Source organism: Balearica regulorum, chromosome 7, assembly GCF_011004875.1.
Source record: "Balearica regulorum gibbericeps isolate bBalReg1 chromosome 7, bBalReg1.pri, whole genome shotgun sequence".
NCBI classification, from domain to species: domain Eukaryota; kingdom Metazoa; phylum Chordata; class Aves; order Gruiformes; family Gruidae; genus Balearica; species Balearica regulorum.
In genome coordinates, this window is record NC_046190.1 from 8194703 (window position 1) to 8212807 (window position 18105).

Here is an 18105-nt window from a genome sequence, read left to right on the forward strand (position 1 = left end):
TGATTTGAAAAGAAAATTCAAAAGTACAGGAGCTTAAGCTCAGGAATTAAATTTGAGACTGAGTCCTGTCCTCGTCCCCTGCACTTCTGCTGCTGGGACAATGGATTGTTCTGTGTTCATGCGAGGTTCTCTCTCATGTTAAAGAGTTGGCACTGTGAAACACAACAGGATGGGCACCTACTGATGTCTCCTGCCCCAACCTGACTTCGTTGATTAAGCAAAGGGAAGTCAGATGAGCTGGATTAATTTTGTGATAGATTATTAAAAGCTCATCTATAATTTGGTGACTTGAGTCTCACTATAAGTCTGTACAAAGATGACCTGCTGAGGTGTACAAGCTGCCCAGCCTGGTGGAAATAGTGTAATTATGCCAGTGCAATGATCTGTACAGGCTGCTTGATTGCACTGAGAGGTTCAGTATATTACCGCACGTGGAATTCTGCACCAGCACAGAGATATAGCCTCCATTACCCAAACCAACTCAGGTAACTTTGCGCAACACTCCTTTATTCTGTTTTACACAGTTAAACTGTAGTGCGTGTGCCAAAGAACTGCAGTTAGGCTATGGCATTTTGGCCCTGTGCTGACCCTTTGCAGGGGTGAATTTCATGTTGTTGTGCTGTGAGATGTTATTTGGTTGCCCAGATCCTGAATGCCTGTTAATGAAGAAAATCTAACAAGCATTAGGGAGAACCAAAAAGAAAGACAGACACCTGCTAGGGGTTTAATTTGTAAATTCATACTGTGGTCTCATGGACTGCCTCCATTTATGTTGCCTTTTTTTTTCTTCCCCTTTTTTTTTTGCCCATTTTTATTTTCCCTACTATGGCTGGTGTTGGTAGGAAAAATGCATTGTATTTCCCATTTCCCATCCAAAATGTGGCAGTACTCGTTTCTTGTGTCACAAGATTGTTTTTTTTATATTCTCCTGTGAAATACATGTCTCCAGTAAACAGTTTTTGAGATTTAAAATCTCATGTAAACAGTCACATGTGAATTAAGTACACATTGGCTTCAAAAGTGCTGCTATAATGTCAATGTAACCATAGTAGTTACTGGGTCAAATCAGAACATTAATGCAAGCAAGCGTTGTTTAACATAGCCTTGTTGTTGAAAACTAACCTACTTTTTGTAATGGGTTTAATTTATTCTCTGTGAGATCTAAGTCTATTCTTTATGGCTACAGAGAAACAATCCTACTATTACAACTCAAATTCCTCATCTTGTGAAAGACTTATTTAACTAGATTTTGGGGTTGATTGTGGAGTCACAAACTTGAACCTGTGCATAGTCTGGGGAAATTCTTAGTGAATATCGACACTGTTGGATATGATCCCATATATTTGCTGTGCTGCCTGTTCAGGGCTACATCCTTTCTTGATGTTAATAAATAAATCCCTGTGATTTGTGAGTGCGTGCTGAAGCTAATTAGACAAGTGATGTAGATGAACTGTTACTTTGGACTATAACCTGTCCGTTCCTGGTGCCCTGTGCAGTATAAAGGTACTACTTTTCTAGCATGGATTTTTGAACTGCAGCGTAGCTAAACAAACACAACACCTTGGCACGGCACATGCAAAAACATTTTTTTACATTCTAAAGGCCCGTTGTTCACCTTTCTGAACCTTACCCTGTTTGGATGGAAATTTAGATAGGACATATGGTAATGACATTTTACTTGGAACCTTTCCCAAAACATGTCAGTATATCACCTAATTTGCAAATGCAATACAGACTTTCCTCTTTTTAAGGGGAAAAAAAAAAAAAGGACAATAAAAGAACTAAACTAGTCTTGAATGTTTGCTTAAAGCAAAATTTTTAAGGAGCAATCAGTCATTTTTTTAAAGGGTTTAACTGTAACTTCCCCTTGTTAACCAGGTTGTAAAAATTTGATTTAAAGGTAAGTAGTGTATAAAGAAGTCATTGAAAAATCCAGATTGTAAAACATAATGTTCATCAGTGATACCTCAAATGTTTTTCTGTGTATTAATACAAGATGCAAGTGTGAATTCTTCAAACTAACAACAAATCCCACACTGTGACTAAGAATGCACATAAATGTTCTGTAGTATTTAGCAGTGCATGAGCTGCTTTTGGAAAAACTAACTTTTCTACTTCATGTCAAGCAGTGAACTTTTCTACAGGCCTCCTTGAGAAGGCATCGACCCTAATCGCAGCTTTTGGCACAGTAGAGTATTCTTGACGGGTTGGCAATAATTCTGATTTGTAGCATAGATGTTACAGGAAAAAAAATTGAGAAGAGAAAGTTACTGTTACTGGAGCCCGCTGAGAAAAATGTTTTATTATATAAAAGTTGACACCCATCAGTTTGCATTCATCTCTGTTTTCTTTTTATTTAGGAGCTCAGTGACCAAGGAGGCTCAGACTTTGAAAACACTGAAGTAAGATGGGTCATTACAGTGCCTGCTATCTGGAAGCAACCTGCAAAACAGTTTATGAGACAAGCTGCCTACAAGGTAAGATTACAGGCTGGATGTAGAAATGCTCCTGTAAAGCCCTAGTTGACAGACTAAATGATAAATGTATTTGGGACAATTAGCTCTAGTATAAACTGTATAAAAATGGTCTAGAAAAGAGACTAGAAACATTGAAAGAGAAGTTACCTCTACCAAGCAGTAGCCTTAAGTCATACATATTCACCTCTTAAATGCCTTTTTCTTTCTATTTACTTTTATATATTGCTGTCCTTCCCTGTGGACTCTGATGTTTTAGTCATCTTGTACACTGTATTCCTGCTGAATTCAGTGCACATGGAACAGATGCAGTTTTGAGACCCAAGGGAAAGTTGATTTTAAAATACTGGACACAGTTTTGTTTTGTTATTTTCTTTAGGTCATCGCAGATTTTTAAAATAAAAAAAAAAAAGGAAGAGGAGGGAAAGCAAAGAGCCTCCTCAGTGGGACTTTTTTTCCAGTTCCTATTTTCCCACAGTAGGAATGAAAGGACTGTGAACCGGATAGTCTGGATATAAAATTAAATTCAAAAGTTATTTTCACCAGTAAGAGGTTTATCTGCATTTAACCCTTTCTCCCCACCCCCCCCAATACGTGCACTTGCCATATGCATGTCCTTTATTTCAAATTCAGTTTGCGTCTTTGATACACAAGATGTACACATTCTTCTTTTCATCAGGATATTCATTTTCCATTTTGTTTTATTTATTTTTTGTCAGAAACTTGCGTAACCCATTGGCAGCAGCTACGCGATACATGGTTTGTAAAATATCTAGTAGTCATGAGTAATTTGCAGAGTGCTCCTGGGAAGCACCCAGATTTTTCTAACTCTGTTTCTAACTATCTCTAATGTTGAGCAACATTTTTCTTAACAGTCGTTATTGTGGGATTGCTAATGCTAGTGCCAGAAGCAAAACACTCTTAAAGTTCTGATGGAAGGACACGGTTGTAGGTAAATCTGAAACGCCAGAGACCCATGCATTATCTTTGTATATTGTTGTCTGCCTGCTGTCTGTGTGCATGTGTGCTCGTGAACCGGGAGCTGTGTAAGGAGCAGGGCAGGGTAAGGTAGACCTCTTGGCATTTCTCATTTGTGGCACAATGGAATGTTGTTAATTAGTGTCTGTGTCTGTGGTTGTGTCTGTGATTGTGTACTTTTATTGGCAAGCTTGATAAATAGCCAGGACTGACAAGGCTTTTAACTCGGGATATGTGATCAGTTGCAGGAAAACATAAGAGTTTAGGGAAATAATTGATGTTTACTTGACATACATGGTTGATTTTTTTTAAAGTAATGGGGATGGAGAAAGAAGTGCAGAAAACAGAGTTCTGCACTGCCGTTCAGTCTTTCAGATTCCTATTGCTGGATCCAACATGTTCCTCAAACCATTATGTACAGAGGGATCAGAAGTTGCAGCCTGTGTTGCTAGCTGTTGGAACATCCAAGCATCATGAAAATGAGAGCTTGTTGTCGTAAACGTAATCAGGGCATTGAGTAGAGAAAAGTGTGAAAAGGCAGTGGCAGAAACTTTGTTATTGGAAACACACTGAAGTACAACCACTAGTCTAAGCTGAGAGTTGACTAGTGGGAAATGTTAATGAGCTGTGGAAATCTGCTGGAGTATTCTGTGGCAAGTGAGGTAGCTCTAGGAGAGCAAAAGTACTAATGGCTTCAGTCATCAGTTCACAATGTAAAGCCCAGCCTTTCTGGAATGGTTAAGTAGTTGTCTAGGCAAAGCTAAATATTGCATGGAATTAATTAAGTCAAGAAAGAAGTGTGGTAAATCTGCTTCTGCACTCCACATCCATCAGCTTTTGTGCAGCTTACAATCTCAGTGCATCTCTGACATCCCCTCATCTCTGCCTTGCCTTGAACAAAACATTGCTAACCTGGAACTCTTAATCTGCCCAAAGGCTCCCGCAATGCTCCCTTCCAGCTGCTGTGCTTTCTCATCTGAATGAGTAATTTGGGTGTTCCCTTCAGCTCACAGTTCTTCCTCTCTCCTTCCATCCAGCCTATCAAAATCCTGCTAATTCTGTCTACATGACAGCTTTTCCTGTCTGTGCATACTGCTGAGCTTTCATCAAAGCTGTCACAGATTTTGCATCTTGGTTACTGCAACATCATTTCCTTGGCTTTGGCAAGGCCTGGTTTGTATCTCTTCAGAATATTGCTGCTAAAGGGTTTTGTAGCCTCGCATTTGACAGGGAATCAACCTACATTTGACTCCTTCATCTGCGTCATCTCAGACATAAGCTGCATGTCCTGGACGTGAACATCTGTAACGCTAACTCATTTTCTTTCTCTGAATGCCTCTAAAATGCTGGTTTTTTCATGCCTACAAAAACTTGACTGTGATTAACATACTGATATGTGAAAACTGCTCCTTGTTGCTTCTTGCTGTTACTCTACCTGCCCCATCTGTATTAATCTGTTGTGCTTTTTGTATCCTTAAATCTTTTTATACTTTAGTTGTTACCTCTTTGAAGCAGGTATTTCTTGATTCTCATTGTCTTGCTGTCCACGTTTTTCTGAGGGACTGAGTCTGCTAGGCTGCAGAGAGCTGCATGTCTTTACAGCTTCACTTTACTGAATCAAAATTGCTTTCTTCCTGAATAACAATTCACAGACACTTCTCCTGTCCCTTGTGCTTAATTCCTATGTGTCCAGAGATAGTTCTAAAGCTGTGTGACACCTGTTGAGGTCTGGTCACATTTGGAGAGAGAGCAGACTGTAGGACCCACTTTGGCTTAAGTTTCCCTTCCCGAAGTGTGTCTTCTGGGATTAGTGTGCATCGCATCTGTGTTTGTTACATCCTGAATAATGACTGTTAGGATGCATCACTCGGGTTTCCCATTGTCCCCTCCAGTGAAATATAAAGTATCATAAATAGTGTTAACTTTTCTTGTTTCTGTGTCCTAGTTGTTCTGTTTCAAATTCTTTGCTTTGGTGTAGTTCTGTCAGAAGTGCTGTATTTACCAATATTAGAAGGAATCCCATTCTCATGAAGAACTCGCATCGTGAGTAATAAATTCCAATTGCTGATATGTTTTCTTATTTTGGAGACTTCGGCAACGTGGTTTGGTTGGACAGCATGTGGGAGGACTCCGTCCCGCTCGCGTGGGTGGGACCTGCCCTTATTCTCGTCCTTGCAGAAGCAGCCAAATGCAACTTCCTGCACTGGGCCTGAGGTTTAGACCCCAGCATGGAAAAATGGCTTAGGTGTGGAGGCAAGCCACATCCTGCTCGTGAACATGGCCTGGCACTTCCAGCCTCATCAGAATGGTGTGTGAACATGGACACAAAACCGGGATCCCATCTCAGTGTCATCTGTGTTTGTACTGACACAAGAAAATTCAGTGTTTTGTTAGTCTTGTATTACTGATGATTAAAAAAAAAAAAAAAAAAAAAGAATTGTGTGTTCACTAATGGAAAGGTGAAACTCTAAAAGTATTCAAGACCATTTGTGTAGAAATCCATTGAATCTAGGTGGGCGTGAATAGTTGGTTCAGTCTTAAGAGCACTTTGCTGTCTTAATATGTTACTATGAGCAGCACTTTTAATTCCTTATCCAAATGAAATTCAGGCACGGTAGAGTGTTTATTAGAGGAACCCAGGATCCAATATTCTTGGCAGAGCGTTTCTTTTTAGTAAAGGCATTCTTCCAGCTCATCTTTCAATACACATTCTTTGGGCACAGCAAGTACAGAGCAGAATCTGCAGGCCTGAATTCTTTTAGCGTGCCAATAGGAGTAAGGTTTTAAGGAAGAGTTTGAAGTTTGACAGGAGTATGTGAATGCAGAAGCTATAAAATAAGAAAGTAAAACATGGCGTACCAAATACGCTCAGAGCAGAGCAAAGGAAAGGGAAAGATAGTGCATTTTTGTAAGCTGGCCCAAAATATTCCATAGGCTTATGAACAACTTTCAGCTGGTCTACTTAGAAATATTGAGGGTTCTTTTCTTTTAATATGAACTGTTGATTTTGAAACGGAGTTCTAGAGCTCTGAAGTAGATTTATCTTTCAATTACAAATAGCAAAATCATTTGCATGGTAAGCTCATATAAATAAACAGAGAGGAAGTCTAGGTTATAGGATTAAGCATGTGAGCCTGGAATTCCAGAGGCTTTCTTTAACCAGCTCTTATGCTGAATATTTATTAATGTTTTCACATCAGTTTTGTCATGGAATGTGCATGATGAGAATTATTTAACACATTGTGTTCCAGGGTTACATTACATTACATTGATCAGTACTAGACTGCTCTGTAGAAACCTTCGGAGAAAAGTAAACAAATTTGTTGAAAGAGTGTAACGTGGCGGCACATAGAATTCCTTGCTAATAAAAACGTGATGTGAACTATGTTTGATTTTTAAAAAGATGACTGGAGAGACTTAACCAGATTGATATCTATGAGGCTGAGCTCCATTTATTCCTTTGCAAGTATTTTCTTTGGTACCTAAACCACACACAACTGAAATCTATTTGTTTAGACACAGTGTAACAGACTTCTGCTATAAATTACATAAAAAGGCAATGATGTTCAGGCGTAAGCAGCACTGGGAACCTGGTGATTTCTTTGAAACAGTACTTGTTGAGGAGGCAGATGAGGCAGAAGTGTGTTAATGCATCAACCATCTTGATTACTTGTAGCTTCTGGGGTTCTCTTGAGTCTACGCTTTCACTTTTGTGATATTAAGATCTTTTTAATCATAAGGATTAAAACGTTTAACAACTGATATGTTAGGGAGGATTCTGCATCTTGTAGCTATGTTTAATTAGGAAAGGATGACTAATTGAGGAGTGAAGATTACAGAGTGGGAACTGAGCACAGTGGGAAATGTGTACTAATTGATCTCAGTTTACACATTTTAATTACCCAGCCAGGTTCACATGAAAGCAAAGGCAGCTGACAAAACCATCTGCTAACCCAGTTCTGTACATTTCTGTTTGTCCACTTCTGTGGCACAAGTTGGAATATTTGGAGGTTTTCTTTTTATTTTACTAAGCAAGTAAAATAGGAGGTTTTCGTAGCATTCTAGGTGAGAGTAGGTATATGGATCTGTGCCTGTCTTATAAAGCTGTGGAACATGTTTCTCAGAATCTTAGAGATTGCCTGAAAGGCTACTTGAACCAACACAAATAACCAAAAATTAGAATCTTCCTTCTGCCTGGTAGAAAGACTGTGCTAGATGGGGCTTTCCAGCCAAAAGAAGAAAATGACAGTCTGAAAGTCTTTAAACTACAATCAGGAGGAGTAGGGGGAGTGATAGAAGTCCACAGATAAATATAAATCAGTGTGGACAAGATCTAAAACTAGTGGGTAGGATTGTTTGTAATAAGTTCATGGAAAGGACAATGAAGGAGGATAATAAATTGGTCTAAAAGACATCTTAGGGTGCCAGTATTCAATTACAAAGACAGAGAAAAGAAATACAAGCTGAAAGTGGTACTATAGTGAAAAATATTAAGGCAAAATCAGAAAGCCCAAGGTACATAATAAGGTGCAACTAACAGAAAATAGCAAGCATATAGTTTTGTCAGCCAAACTGCTCTCAGTCAGAGCCACTTGTGTCCCTTCAATAACCAACCTGGGCCATAAGGACCTACAATAAGGATATTTTGAAACAAAGGGAAGGGGAGAGCCTGAGACACTAGGAGGGTACTCAAATAGGAAGAGTCAGGCTTTGCTGTTGTGGTAATTGGTGCCATGCCCAAGGTACAAAAAGCATTTCTAGAATAATATAACATGAAAAATTGAAAAGCTTATGAGAATTTAATGGCTTCATTTTTCTAATGCACGCTAGTCATAAACCTTGCAACTAATGTCCTCCTGCACCTTGGGGGATATAATGTAACGCAAGCAAAAAATTCTTAGTAATGCCACTTGGAGCTAAGCTTTCATTTACTGCACAAATGTGATCTGTGGCAACAGTCACTTGGGAGTGAACTGCAGCAACATCACCTAGTGGAAATACGGACTCAGTGCCGCTGTGGTCCTATTTACCATCAACCTGTCAACAGACATAGCCTCTCCCTATCTCTGTTTCTGTCTGAAGCAGCCACTTCTAGAAATTCAGTTCCAGTGGGCATCTTCTAAAGACAGTGGAGAACAGACACCCCTACTGAGGGTACGTAAGCCCTCATTTTCCGTCTTATTAAGGACGGCGGAATCTTTTCCATTTGGAGAGATTCAGGACAGACTGCCCTACAGTGCAAAATGGCAACTGAATTTTCATGTCACTCCTCCCAGTAGTTGGCAAAAGGCAGCTGAAATACTTTTTGTTTCCCCGAAAGTGTTATATGGATGCACCTCCTGATGATGCAGGTTGCAGTACAAGGGAGAATAGAGAAAGCAGGAGGCTATGACAGGGATACAGGCTCTGTGACTGCATCAGAAAGCATTCAGAGAGCAGTGGGGGGGGGTTTGGTTGCTGTCTTGTGCTGCTGGGAGATGTGACAGCCCTTGCCCATCTCTGCACAGTCTGTAGGATACAGGTGTGAACTCTGAGGCAGCACCACTCCTGTGACTGGCTGGTGCAGATCTGAGCCCAAGATCATGGGCTTGCTGAAGTTTGTGCATGAAGAGGGGAGTCAAAGTCTGATTGGGTAAAATCGGCAGTGGTAAGTGGTAGTTACTCCTGACTCTCTTACCAGACCCTTCCACAGGTGCAATACACCTTCTTTCCTACACTTTTGTCTCTGATTTCTGTATCTCACCTGCATTTTAGGAGTTTATAGGTTTGTATTATATCCTATGTTTAGTAAATTTTATTGCTTTATATATTTTAAAAAGGGAAATTATAATACAAAATCCAGAAAACCTGATGAGTGTGGGTTTTAGTAATAGAATCAAACAGTGCTTACAGTCCCAAAGAATTCCAAATTCAAGTTGAAAATACAAAGAATAGATTATAAAACTAATGTATAAAATATAAAGTATAGAAATGCATAGGTAAAGCAATCTGTACTTTTAGCTGGGTAACAGCAACCCCAGGAAAAATAAATTGAGGCAGTCTGACCGTGCTTAGCAAAGGCATTTATCTCAATAAGACAGCTTAGCCATCTACAACAAATTGGTTCATCTAATCAGTGACCATGCAAATGCAGCAGTTCTGACTGCAGCCAACGCAACTCCACAAAATTGGTTATTCAGAGTGTGCTGAAAGTAAAAGTCACACTTCATTACAGATCCAGATGCCACGTTTATCATCTTGCTTTTCAGAATGGGATAATGCCATAGTTTCTAAACAGCCTGTAGGAGGGAGCAGTGTTACAGGCTGTGCTTTATTTCTTTTCATGGGAGTAGCTTTATTGGTAGGTTAGTAAACAGAAATGAAATATCAAATGGATTCTGCTTTGGTCCAAAACATCTTGCTAAGTAGTGTGATGTATATACATGCATGACGGATAGCCGGCTTGATTATTTGGAGTCCAAGCACCCCTAATTCCAACAGTAGCTCCATTGTAAACCTTGTATTGAGTTGGATACTCAGAAATTGATGCATTTGCTTTAGTGGATTGTTTCACCAAGTTTGGTCTAAGTGACTTGCCAAGTGTTGTGTGGGCAGCTTGTAGCAGAGCTGAACGCCAAAGAATGGAGCTTCAAGTCTAGGTCTGCTATTGGTATTTTCATGCTTTTAAGCACAAGACTATTTCTTCTCTACAACCAAATACAGAAAAATGAATTAATTAGGAATTGAATTTTCCTCTCTGACAAGACACTGAACTGAAGCAGATTCTTTTTTTTGGTGCAGATTGTATTAGTGTTGTAAACTCAACTTGGGCATCCTTGATGCATTAAACTAATTTCTTTGCCTATATTGAATCACTTTTAAAAGTGACTGATAGCTGATGTTTAAGGCTAAAGGTCTACTTAGGACTGTTGTGCTTTTTATATTTTCAGATTTTAAAAGTGTAGCTTTCAGATTAAGAAAAAGCATACTATGACAAATATTTCCTTTTGATCCCAAGACACTTAAATCAAAGTTCTAATTGCAAAGATGTCTAAGCTCCATATGGAAACCGGTGAGGCCCTGAATAACTGCAGGCTTGTTATGGTGAGTCTGGTACTGCTGGTGTCGTATTGTCAGACATCATGGGCTCCCTCTTGCTGGTACAGGCAAGGGTTTGACCCAGCGTTCACAAAGACAAGGAAAGAGAAAGTGTGTAGGTCTTTGGCATTTGGGAAAGATTCCTACCAGCAGTTCTGGTCTTTTCAGTGTATAATACCTGCGCCATTTTAGAATTGTGGAAGCATTATTGGAAGCATTTGTTGGAGAGCATCTAGTCTGACCTTCCATTTGAAGCAGGGTTATTGCCAGCACCAGGTCAGCAGTGGTTTTATTTAGCCAAGTTTTAAAAATCTCCAAGGGCAGAGATGCCTCTCAGGGCACCTGTTGCAGTGCTGCATCACCTTCCCAGTAAAAAGGTTTTTTTGTAATATCCAGTTGAAACTCTACACACTGCAATACGTGGCTGTTGCCCCTTGTCATAACTTTTTTCAGTTTTGCCAGGAGATATGTTCTGCTAACTTTGTCACTGCCCATCAGGTAACTGCAGGCACCTGTTAGGTTGCTCCTTGGCCACCTCTTTACCAGACTAAACAAACCCAGCTCCCTCAGTCTCTCTTTAGAGAACATGTTCTCTAGCAGTTCTTGAACCCTCTCCACTTTCTCCATGTCTGTCTTGAACTGAGGGGTGCAAGTGTGTTCAGCTGATAACCTTTACCGAGCTCATTCTGTAGCCATTACTCGTGGAAATTGGCAGTCGTGAATACTTATACTGAGAAATAACAAGGAAGTAAGTGCTGTAGTATAGGGCTATAAGTGATTCTAGTGGTTTCTTTGGCATTAACAATAATAATAATAGTTTACACAATGATTACATATTTTCATTCCAGCTTTTTGAAGTTGGTACCCAAGAATTTCTTCCACCATAAAACTAAGTCTAATTGTAAATAAAATGCTCTAGCCCCTTCAACATACACATTCATGTACAAACTCTTAAATGGGGAATAGTTTTGCTATTAATTGGAATTAATTTATATCTTGTCAGGTGAAGTTCACCAAACCAATGATATGGGTGCAAGTGTGAGGTACCTTATTACCATCTGTCCAGATTTTCTGCAGGTTAGAGGATTTCACCTAAAAACTCCCTTCAAAGGAGTTCATACCTTGTGAGTTCTACCTTTGCAGCGTAAGCAGCACTAAATTCAGCCTACACGAAGATTGTAGGAAGGCTGTGAATTTTCTTTGAGTTAGTTACTTTGTTTGAACTTCTGGTGTGGGCAAACCCTGGGAATTCAAAAAGCACTGCAAAGCCTATGTTCTGGTGTTTCAAAAGCAAAGAAAAATTGTATAAATGTATAGTGACAGTATCTACTTCATCATGGCACAAGGGAAGATACTAGGGTCTCAAGGAGAGGTCTCAGGATAATCCCAAAATCCTAAACACAATTCAAAGGCTGATTTTTACGTTGGGGTTCATCCTTCTATGTCTTTGCTGTTACTTAATCACTTACGCTAGTGCAAAGTGAATAGATGAAAACTATTACTTCCAGTTTTGTGCCCCCTCCATTAAACCAATGGCTTTTCCACTTTTCATCTTTCATAATTTCTATTTCCCTTGTCTGCAAAATGATGTTACTACTATTTTACCATAGCCTGAGATTTCATTTATGCTGTCTCAAGCAGTTTTCTCAGAGAGATGAGTATCTTTGTCCTGTCCCTTAATTGTGCAGATGAGGAAGCTGACACTGGAGGAATTCTACAGCTGGGATAATTATCCACTGTGTTCTTGCTTGTGAAATGCAAAATATCAATGGCACCTGATCAGAATAGGACAAAGGAGGACAGCCTGTGCTACAAACCTAATTTTAGGTCAACAGGCAACAATAGTGTGAAAATGTATGCATTTATGTATATGCCTGTGTTTATAGCAAATATTGTTTAAGAGAGAGCAAAAAGTGCCTCTGACAATGTAGATGCTAGATCTTTACAGGATCAGCCACCACCCAAACATTGTGTTGACTGGACTTAAAAAAAAGAAAAAGACATTAATTCTGAGTTTTCATCTAGGCTTTTAAATCCTGAGGATGAACTTTTGAATGGAGGGGAATGCCCAGCTTCCTCCTGCCTTTGGCAAACACAGCCTCTTTGCTGTGGTCACTAAGAGGAATCTGGGTGTCTTTGAAAACCCTGTTTGTTTTGTGGTTGTTGAGCAATTTTAAGAGTCTGTCTTTGAACAGATAAGTGGACTGAGCTAAACAGGCTGTCTGACCTCACTCTGAGGTTTTTATTCATGATACTTATTGTACTACACTACTCTTCATCACTCTGAAGACTAACGGCAAAGCATTGGTGCATGTGATGGCATAGTGATTTTCAAACATTTTTTTGTGAAGGCTTCTGAAGTCTCAAGGCAGAAGATGTAGCAAAACTGCATTTGCCATGCTTTTCATGCAGCTTTGTGTTATCCACTAGCCCCACTCCCTGCCAACCCAGCTCCCCCTTATGCGCCTCTTTGTGATAATGCTGAGAGTCTTTTCCCATGTTGCTCATCTTCTTTCCTGGCATGCTCTGCCTCTGTAATTAGATCTCAGTCGTTTATTTGTGACATCCCAGTTTGATGCCATAGAACTGGAGAAAGTGCTAGCTAGTGAAAAAAGAGGAGGATTAGAGAAGAGCTCACTTACCAAGGCACTAAGTGGATGGTGTTAGCATGAATCTGTTAACACAATGAACTGATTAGTTTAAACAGTGTAAATTTCACAAGGCACTTAATTTCCAACTGCTGTTTTGTGTTGCCTTGATTCAGTCACACAATACTTTCTTCATGTGGGCTGTGTGGTGCTTAACTTGCAATCATGGCTTTCCTATTGTTGCTAATTATAATAAGTATGTTGGAAAATAGAATAATGTTGATGTTAATTCACAGCTTCTGTTTTTTTGGCTGAATGATGTTGTCCTGCAGAGCTTCATTTCCTAATGAACCACATTATCTTTACGGAGCTATTTAATGGAATCCAACTTTAAAATTTTTATCTCTGGTGGTATTACAGATATGGCTTTAGTGGTAAAACAGGTGGAAAAGGTTCTTCCTACCACCCAGAAGAGTGGATCATTACACTCATCTGGTCTGCAGTGCTGCTCAGGAAGGATTAAATTAATGCAGCTGGTGGAGGTGGTAAACAGTGAAAGCAGAATGGGGACCCAAGGCTGTGGTGGAGCTGTCCCTGCATCTTCTGCACGTGCTACGTGTCACGTACAGAAATTGAAGCTTGCTGTTTGGCGAAGAGTCGCATTTGGCTGGGACACTGAACTGGAGTTCTGGGGTTGTGGAGTGAATTCCCACCTTATCCTGGGTTCCTGTGCAACGTTAGTCAAGGCTTTTCATCTCTGTGCCTTGTTTTTCCAACTGTCTAATGAGGGTGGTTCTTCTCTTGCGCATGTTTATCTGTTTAGTCTATTTACGCTACATTTTTGTACCTGGAAATGTCTTACTAATTGCGAATGCAGTGCCTACCTCACTGACCCAATATTGAATCAGGTCTTACATGACTACAGAATTTGTCAAAGCAGTAAATTAGAATTCATCCAATCAGATCTCATTCTTAGTTTGTTTCTCTTTCTGAAAGATCAAATTTAACTGCCACGAAAGTAATATAGTATATTACTTAGTTTACAAAATGTTTTCCTTTCATGGCTTTCAATGCATAAAGGACAAAGGCAGTAGTATACATATTTTACAGATAGGTAATCTGAGCTAGTAAGGAGCACAGAGTCTGCTAGGATCATCTCACTGGTTAGCAGTGCAACAGAAAGTAAAATTCACTTCTCCCAAGTATAAGCACAGTTCTTATCCAGAGAAAATGCACTTTTTCAAATTGTGGGTCTATGTTGGAATAATTTACTTGTTCCATTGGACCCTGAAAGAGATGTAGCAAATGTTACTAAACAGGTAAAAAATGGGTCTTGATCAGATTATTTTCTTTAGTTCAGAGAATTGGCCTGAAGTACTCCCTGGACCAAAGAGAAATCAAGGGGTTGGAGTGGCCTCTGTATTCCTCTTGCAGTGGTGGAGACCACCGTTCTGCAAGTTAATGTGAGCATTAGCACTGCACGAGACCCAGCTGCAGCTGGTTCTGGCCCTGACTCTAGATTCCAGTGAAATAGGGCTCAAGACCAGACTGCCTGCACAGATCTGATTGATCCTAAATCTGTGTAGGGCTCCTTTGTACCTCCATTATTTCCAATATGTACCAACTCTTAACCATTTCTCTTTTGCTTTTTTGGACCTTTTTCAGAGGCTATGTTAAGATTAATACATATTTTCACCGTATTTTTGCCATAAGGAAGATGCTGATTTTATAATAGTACAGCTGCATCTTAACAGATTGAGGCTTTTCTGCCTATGTTAACATAACACTGAGGTGCAAGAACCATCTGAATCTAATACTGTATAAGTGTGGGGTAAAATGCACCTCATCTTTTATTTTTTATTTAATGTTTTCATTTCCCCAAGCTCTCCCTCTTAGCTTGGCAGGGTAGCACCGCCTAGGGGCTGGCCCACACACAACCTCGGGGACAGAAAAGTCTAATTATTGTACATACAAACTTAACACAAATACTTTCTTTTTGGACCAAGAAAAGTTCTTGGGAAGTTTGCGCAAGACAGGGCAGTGTTTTGATTATTGCTGTTGTGCCCCTAGTGCGGTTTCATTCTGCAGTTTTGGCCCTTTTTAATGGTCTAATGCAGTGATCTTGTGAAAGTGCGTGTGCCTGCCTGTGTTATCACCCAGTGCTGATGGAAGGGCAAGAGCTTCAGAAATGATTGGAAATAGGCTGCTGTGTGCAGGAAAGCATGGTTAGGTGTTCCCTGACAACGGGAAAAGCTGTGATGTGAGCTGAGAGTCTCCCAGCCCTCATGGCAGGCACCGTGAGATTTCAGAAGTTTGAGTATTCAGAAAACAAGTCTGACTTTAAAGTTTTTTGAGTGAAGAGGAAATGTGTGTACATGAAAGAGAGAAAGAGAGGATTTCCAGGCAGATGAAGCTCAAGGAAATAAAGCTCAATATAAAATCATGGGGCTGACTCCATTTAACATACGATTCTAGTAATAAATCAGTGTCTTAAATTCAACAGATGCAGTACTATTTTCTGTACGTGAATTTTGGTTTTGTCCCCCCCTATTTAAGACCTTGGTATCAGTACTTTTAATCAGTTTTATAGCTCGAAGAAATGGGTGTACTCCATTTAAGGCATGATCCTTGTGTTATGCGTCAGTACTCGGGCTTTTTTTTTTTTTTTGTTTACCTGTAAAAAGATGCTAAGATGCCAGCTGTATCTCTCTGAAAAAGCAAAAAAAGGAGATTTAACTTTTGCTTTCAATAGCTTGAAAGGATAGCAATAGGAAACATGTAACTTGTCAATGATGGTGTATTTCTGAATGTGCTATTCTGAGGTCACTATGGTGTAATAAAGCTTGATAGAGCAACAGCGTGCTGCCTGGCTGTGTTATGAAATACAGGAGTATTCCAGCTAAATGCTGATGCTTCTAATTATGGCAGCTTTCAGAAATGGGAGCTTTTTATCTAGGTCTACCTTCTGGCTTTTAAAAAGGCTCAAACTACACAGAATATTCTACTGCAGTACTAGCTTTAAGGCCATATACATTACAATAATTTAAAAAATAAATAAATGGACATTGGGTTTTTTTGTTGTGCTTCGTGGCGTGTGAGGCTGGGTTTTAAAAATAGGATCTTTTAATGTGTGGTGATGATGATTCTGTGTGTGGAATGAGTGAGTATCATTTGGTTCTCTGGAAGTGCTTAGACTGCTCTACTGAGCTACAGTCCAGACCTCAGTTTTTGCTAATGTTGACGCTGTTCAGAGGATTAAGAATGTATTTGTGGTCAGCTGTGGCTCTTGTCTGGTGACACATCTCTGGCTATAAAAGCAAAGTGAGCGCGCCAGGTTGAGAAATCACCTGCATCTGGATGGTAAAGTTATTTGTGCTCAGTACGTGAGGCTTTGAAGCGCTCTGAGGTTTGCTGTTGATGATGCATCTTGGCAAATGAGCAGCAATGCATTGGCACCAGCTCACAGACATGTTTTACTGGAGTGAGTGAAAGTCTGGGAGTTCCCTTGTCAAAGCATGAAATCCTAGTGCTCAGGCAGGTGAGCAAAGGGAGTTTGGGGCAGTCTTTCTTTTAATGTAGTTCTTTTCACAGTGTCCAGGTATATAAATGCAGCGATGTCCTGCAAATAAATTCATTTTAAAGAACTTTCTGGTGCTCAAAGGATTTTTGTAATTCCATGATGGGTTTTCCACGTTTGCGTTTTTGGGAAAACCGCTGTCTGCTTCCTTCGTGTTTCATAAGTGATGACTGGGTTTATACTGCTAGTGAGTATAACAGGAGAAAGAAAATCTCCTTAGCAGACAAGAATCAAGACATGGCTCTGTTATAAAGTCTGCTATAAGCTGCCCTAGACAAAGCAACGTGATGAATCTGTCCCACTGCCAGAATGATCTATATGATGTTGAACACCGAGACGTTGTTTAGATCTGTCCCATTCAAGCCTGTTAACTTATGAATCTCTGTTCTTAGTTACAGTTGTACTTGGGCAGCAGTGGGCGAGGGCATAGAGTGAGGCAGATCGAAAGGAACAAATGTAAAATACAGCAAATTCCCAAACTTCAACAGTTAATATTTTTAATGACTGCATCACTGTTTCTTCGCGTTGAGCACCTGCTGTTTTCACTCCTGTTTCTCTGCATGCTTGGTATTTTTCTCCCAGCTGTACCTTTCTCCTCAGTTGTAATGATGGGACAGAGGTAGTGCCTCCTAACTCTTCATCTTCTCAGAGCTTGTATTAATGCAACCTCATTGCTCCGTTCCTCTCTAGCAGTATGTATGTGTTCATGTTTCTTTCTCGTCTCCCCTTTTCCTCATTACATCTATGCTGTGTGTAGATATATATGTACATTAATGTACTATCTCTGATGATCTAAGTAGAAATACTACATACATATGAAATAGAGTCAGTATTGATCCATATATATGTACATATGTATATATGAAAATATATGTATATATATGCATACTACGTATAATAATATATATATGTTGGATGCCAAGTACATTTCACTGCACAAGATTCTTTGTATGGTCTTTTTATGATGTGAAATAACACTTTCTTCATTGTAACTGACCATTCAAACTATAAGGAAAGCTTTTTACAAAACCCCCTCACATTTTCTTCATGAAATTCTGTTAGGATCAGCTCTACTTTGAACTGTTAAAAACTGTCATTTCTGTTGAATGTTTTCCTCAGGAGATATTTTGGGTATGTTAAAATAATATCTAGAGAGAAAAAGTAGCAAGAATAGCATCTGCTATACTTGGAGGGACCGAGAACGTGGATCTGAGTCCATCCACTGCAGGTCACTGCCTTCCTCTGCTGATGTGCAGGCTGCAATGTGAAAAGTTCATGGTACAGATTTCTGCTGGAGGAGGGGAGGAAGCAAATGTTATTGTTAATGGTTTACTGTTTTCTTTTAGCAGAACCAGCCTTGGAAATTTGTACCAAAATCCCCCCTAGAATGGATGACTCTGCAATTAATACA

General features: G+C 39.7%; 1 protein-coding gene across 3 annotated transcripts in view; it reads left to right on the forward strand.

The window, feature by feature from the left end:
- Positions 1 to 18105, forward strand: part of HSPA12A (heat shock protein family A (Hsp70) member 12A) — a 66960-nt gene that overhangs the window by 37205 nt on the left and 11650 nt on the right. For all 3 annotated transcript variants that reach the window (XM_075757818.1, XM_075757819.1, XM_075757817.1), the window contains exon 6: positions 2361 to 2477. In XM_075757818.1, the coding sequence (XP_075613933.1) occupies positions 2361 to 2477 (117 nt within the window). The remainder of the gene's footprint in view (positions 1 to 2360; positions 2478 to 18105) is intronic.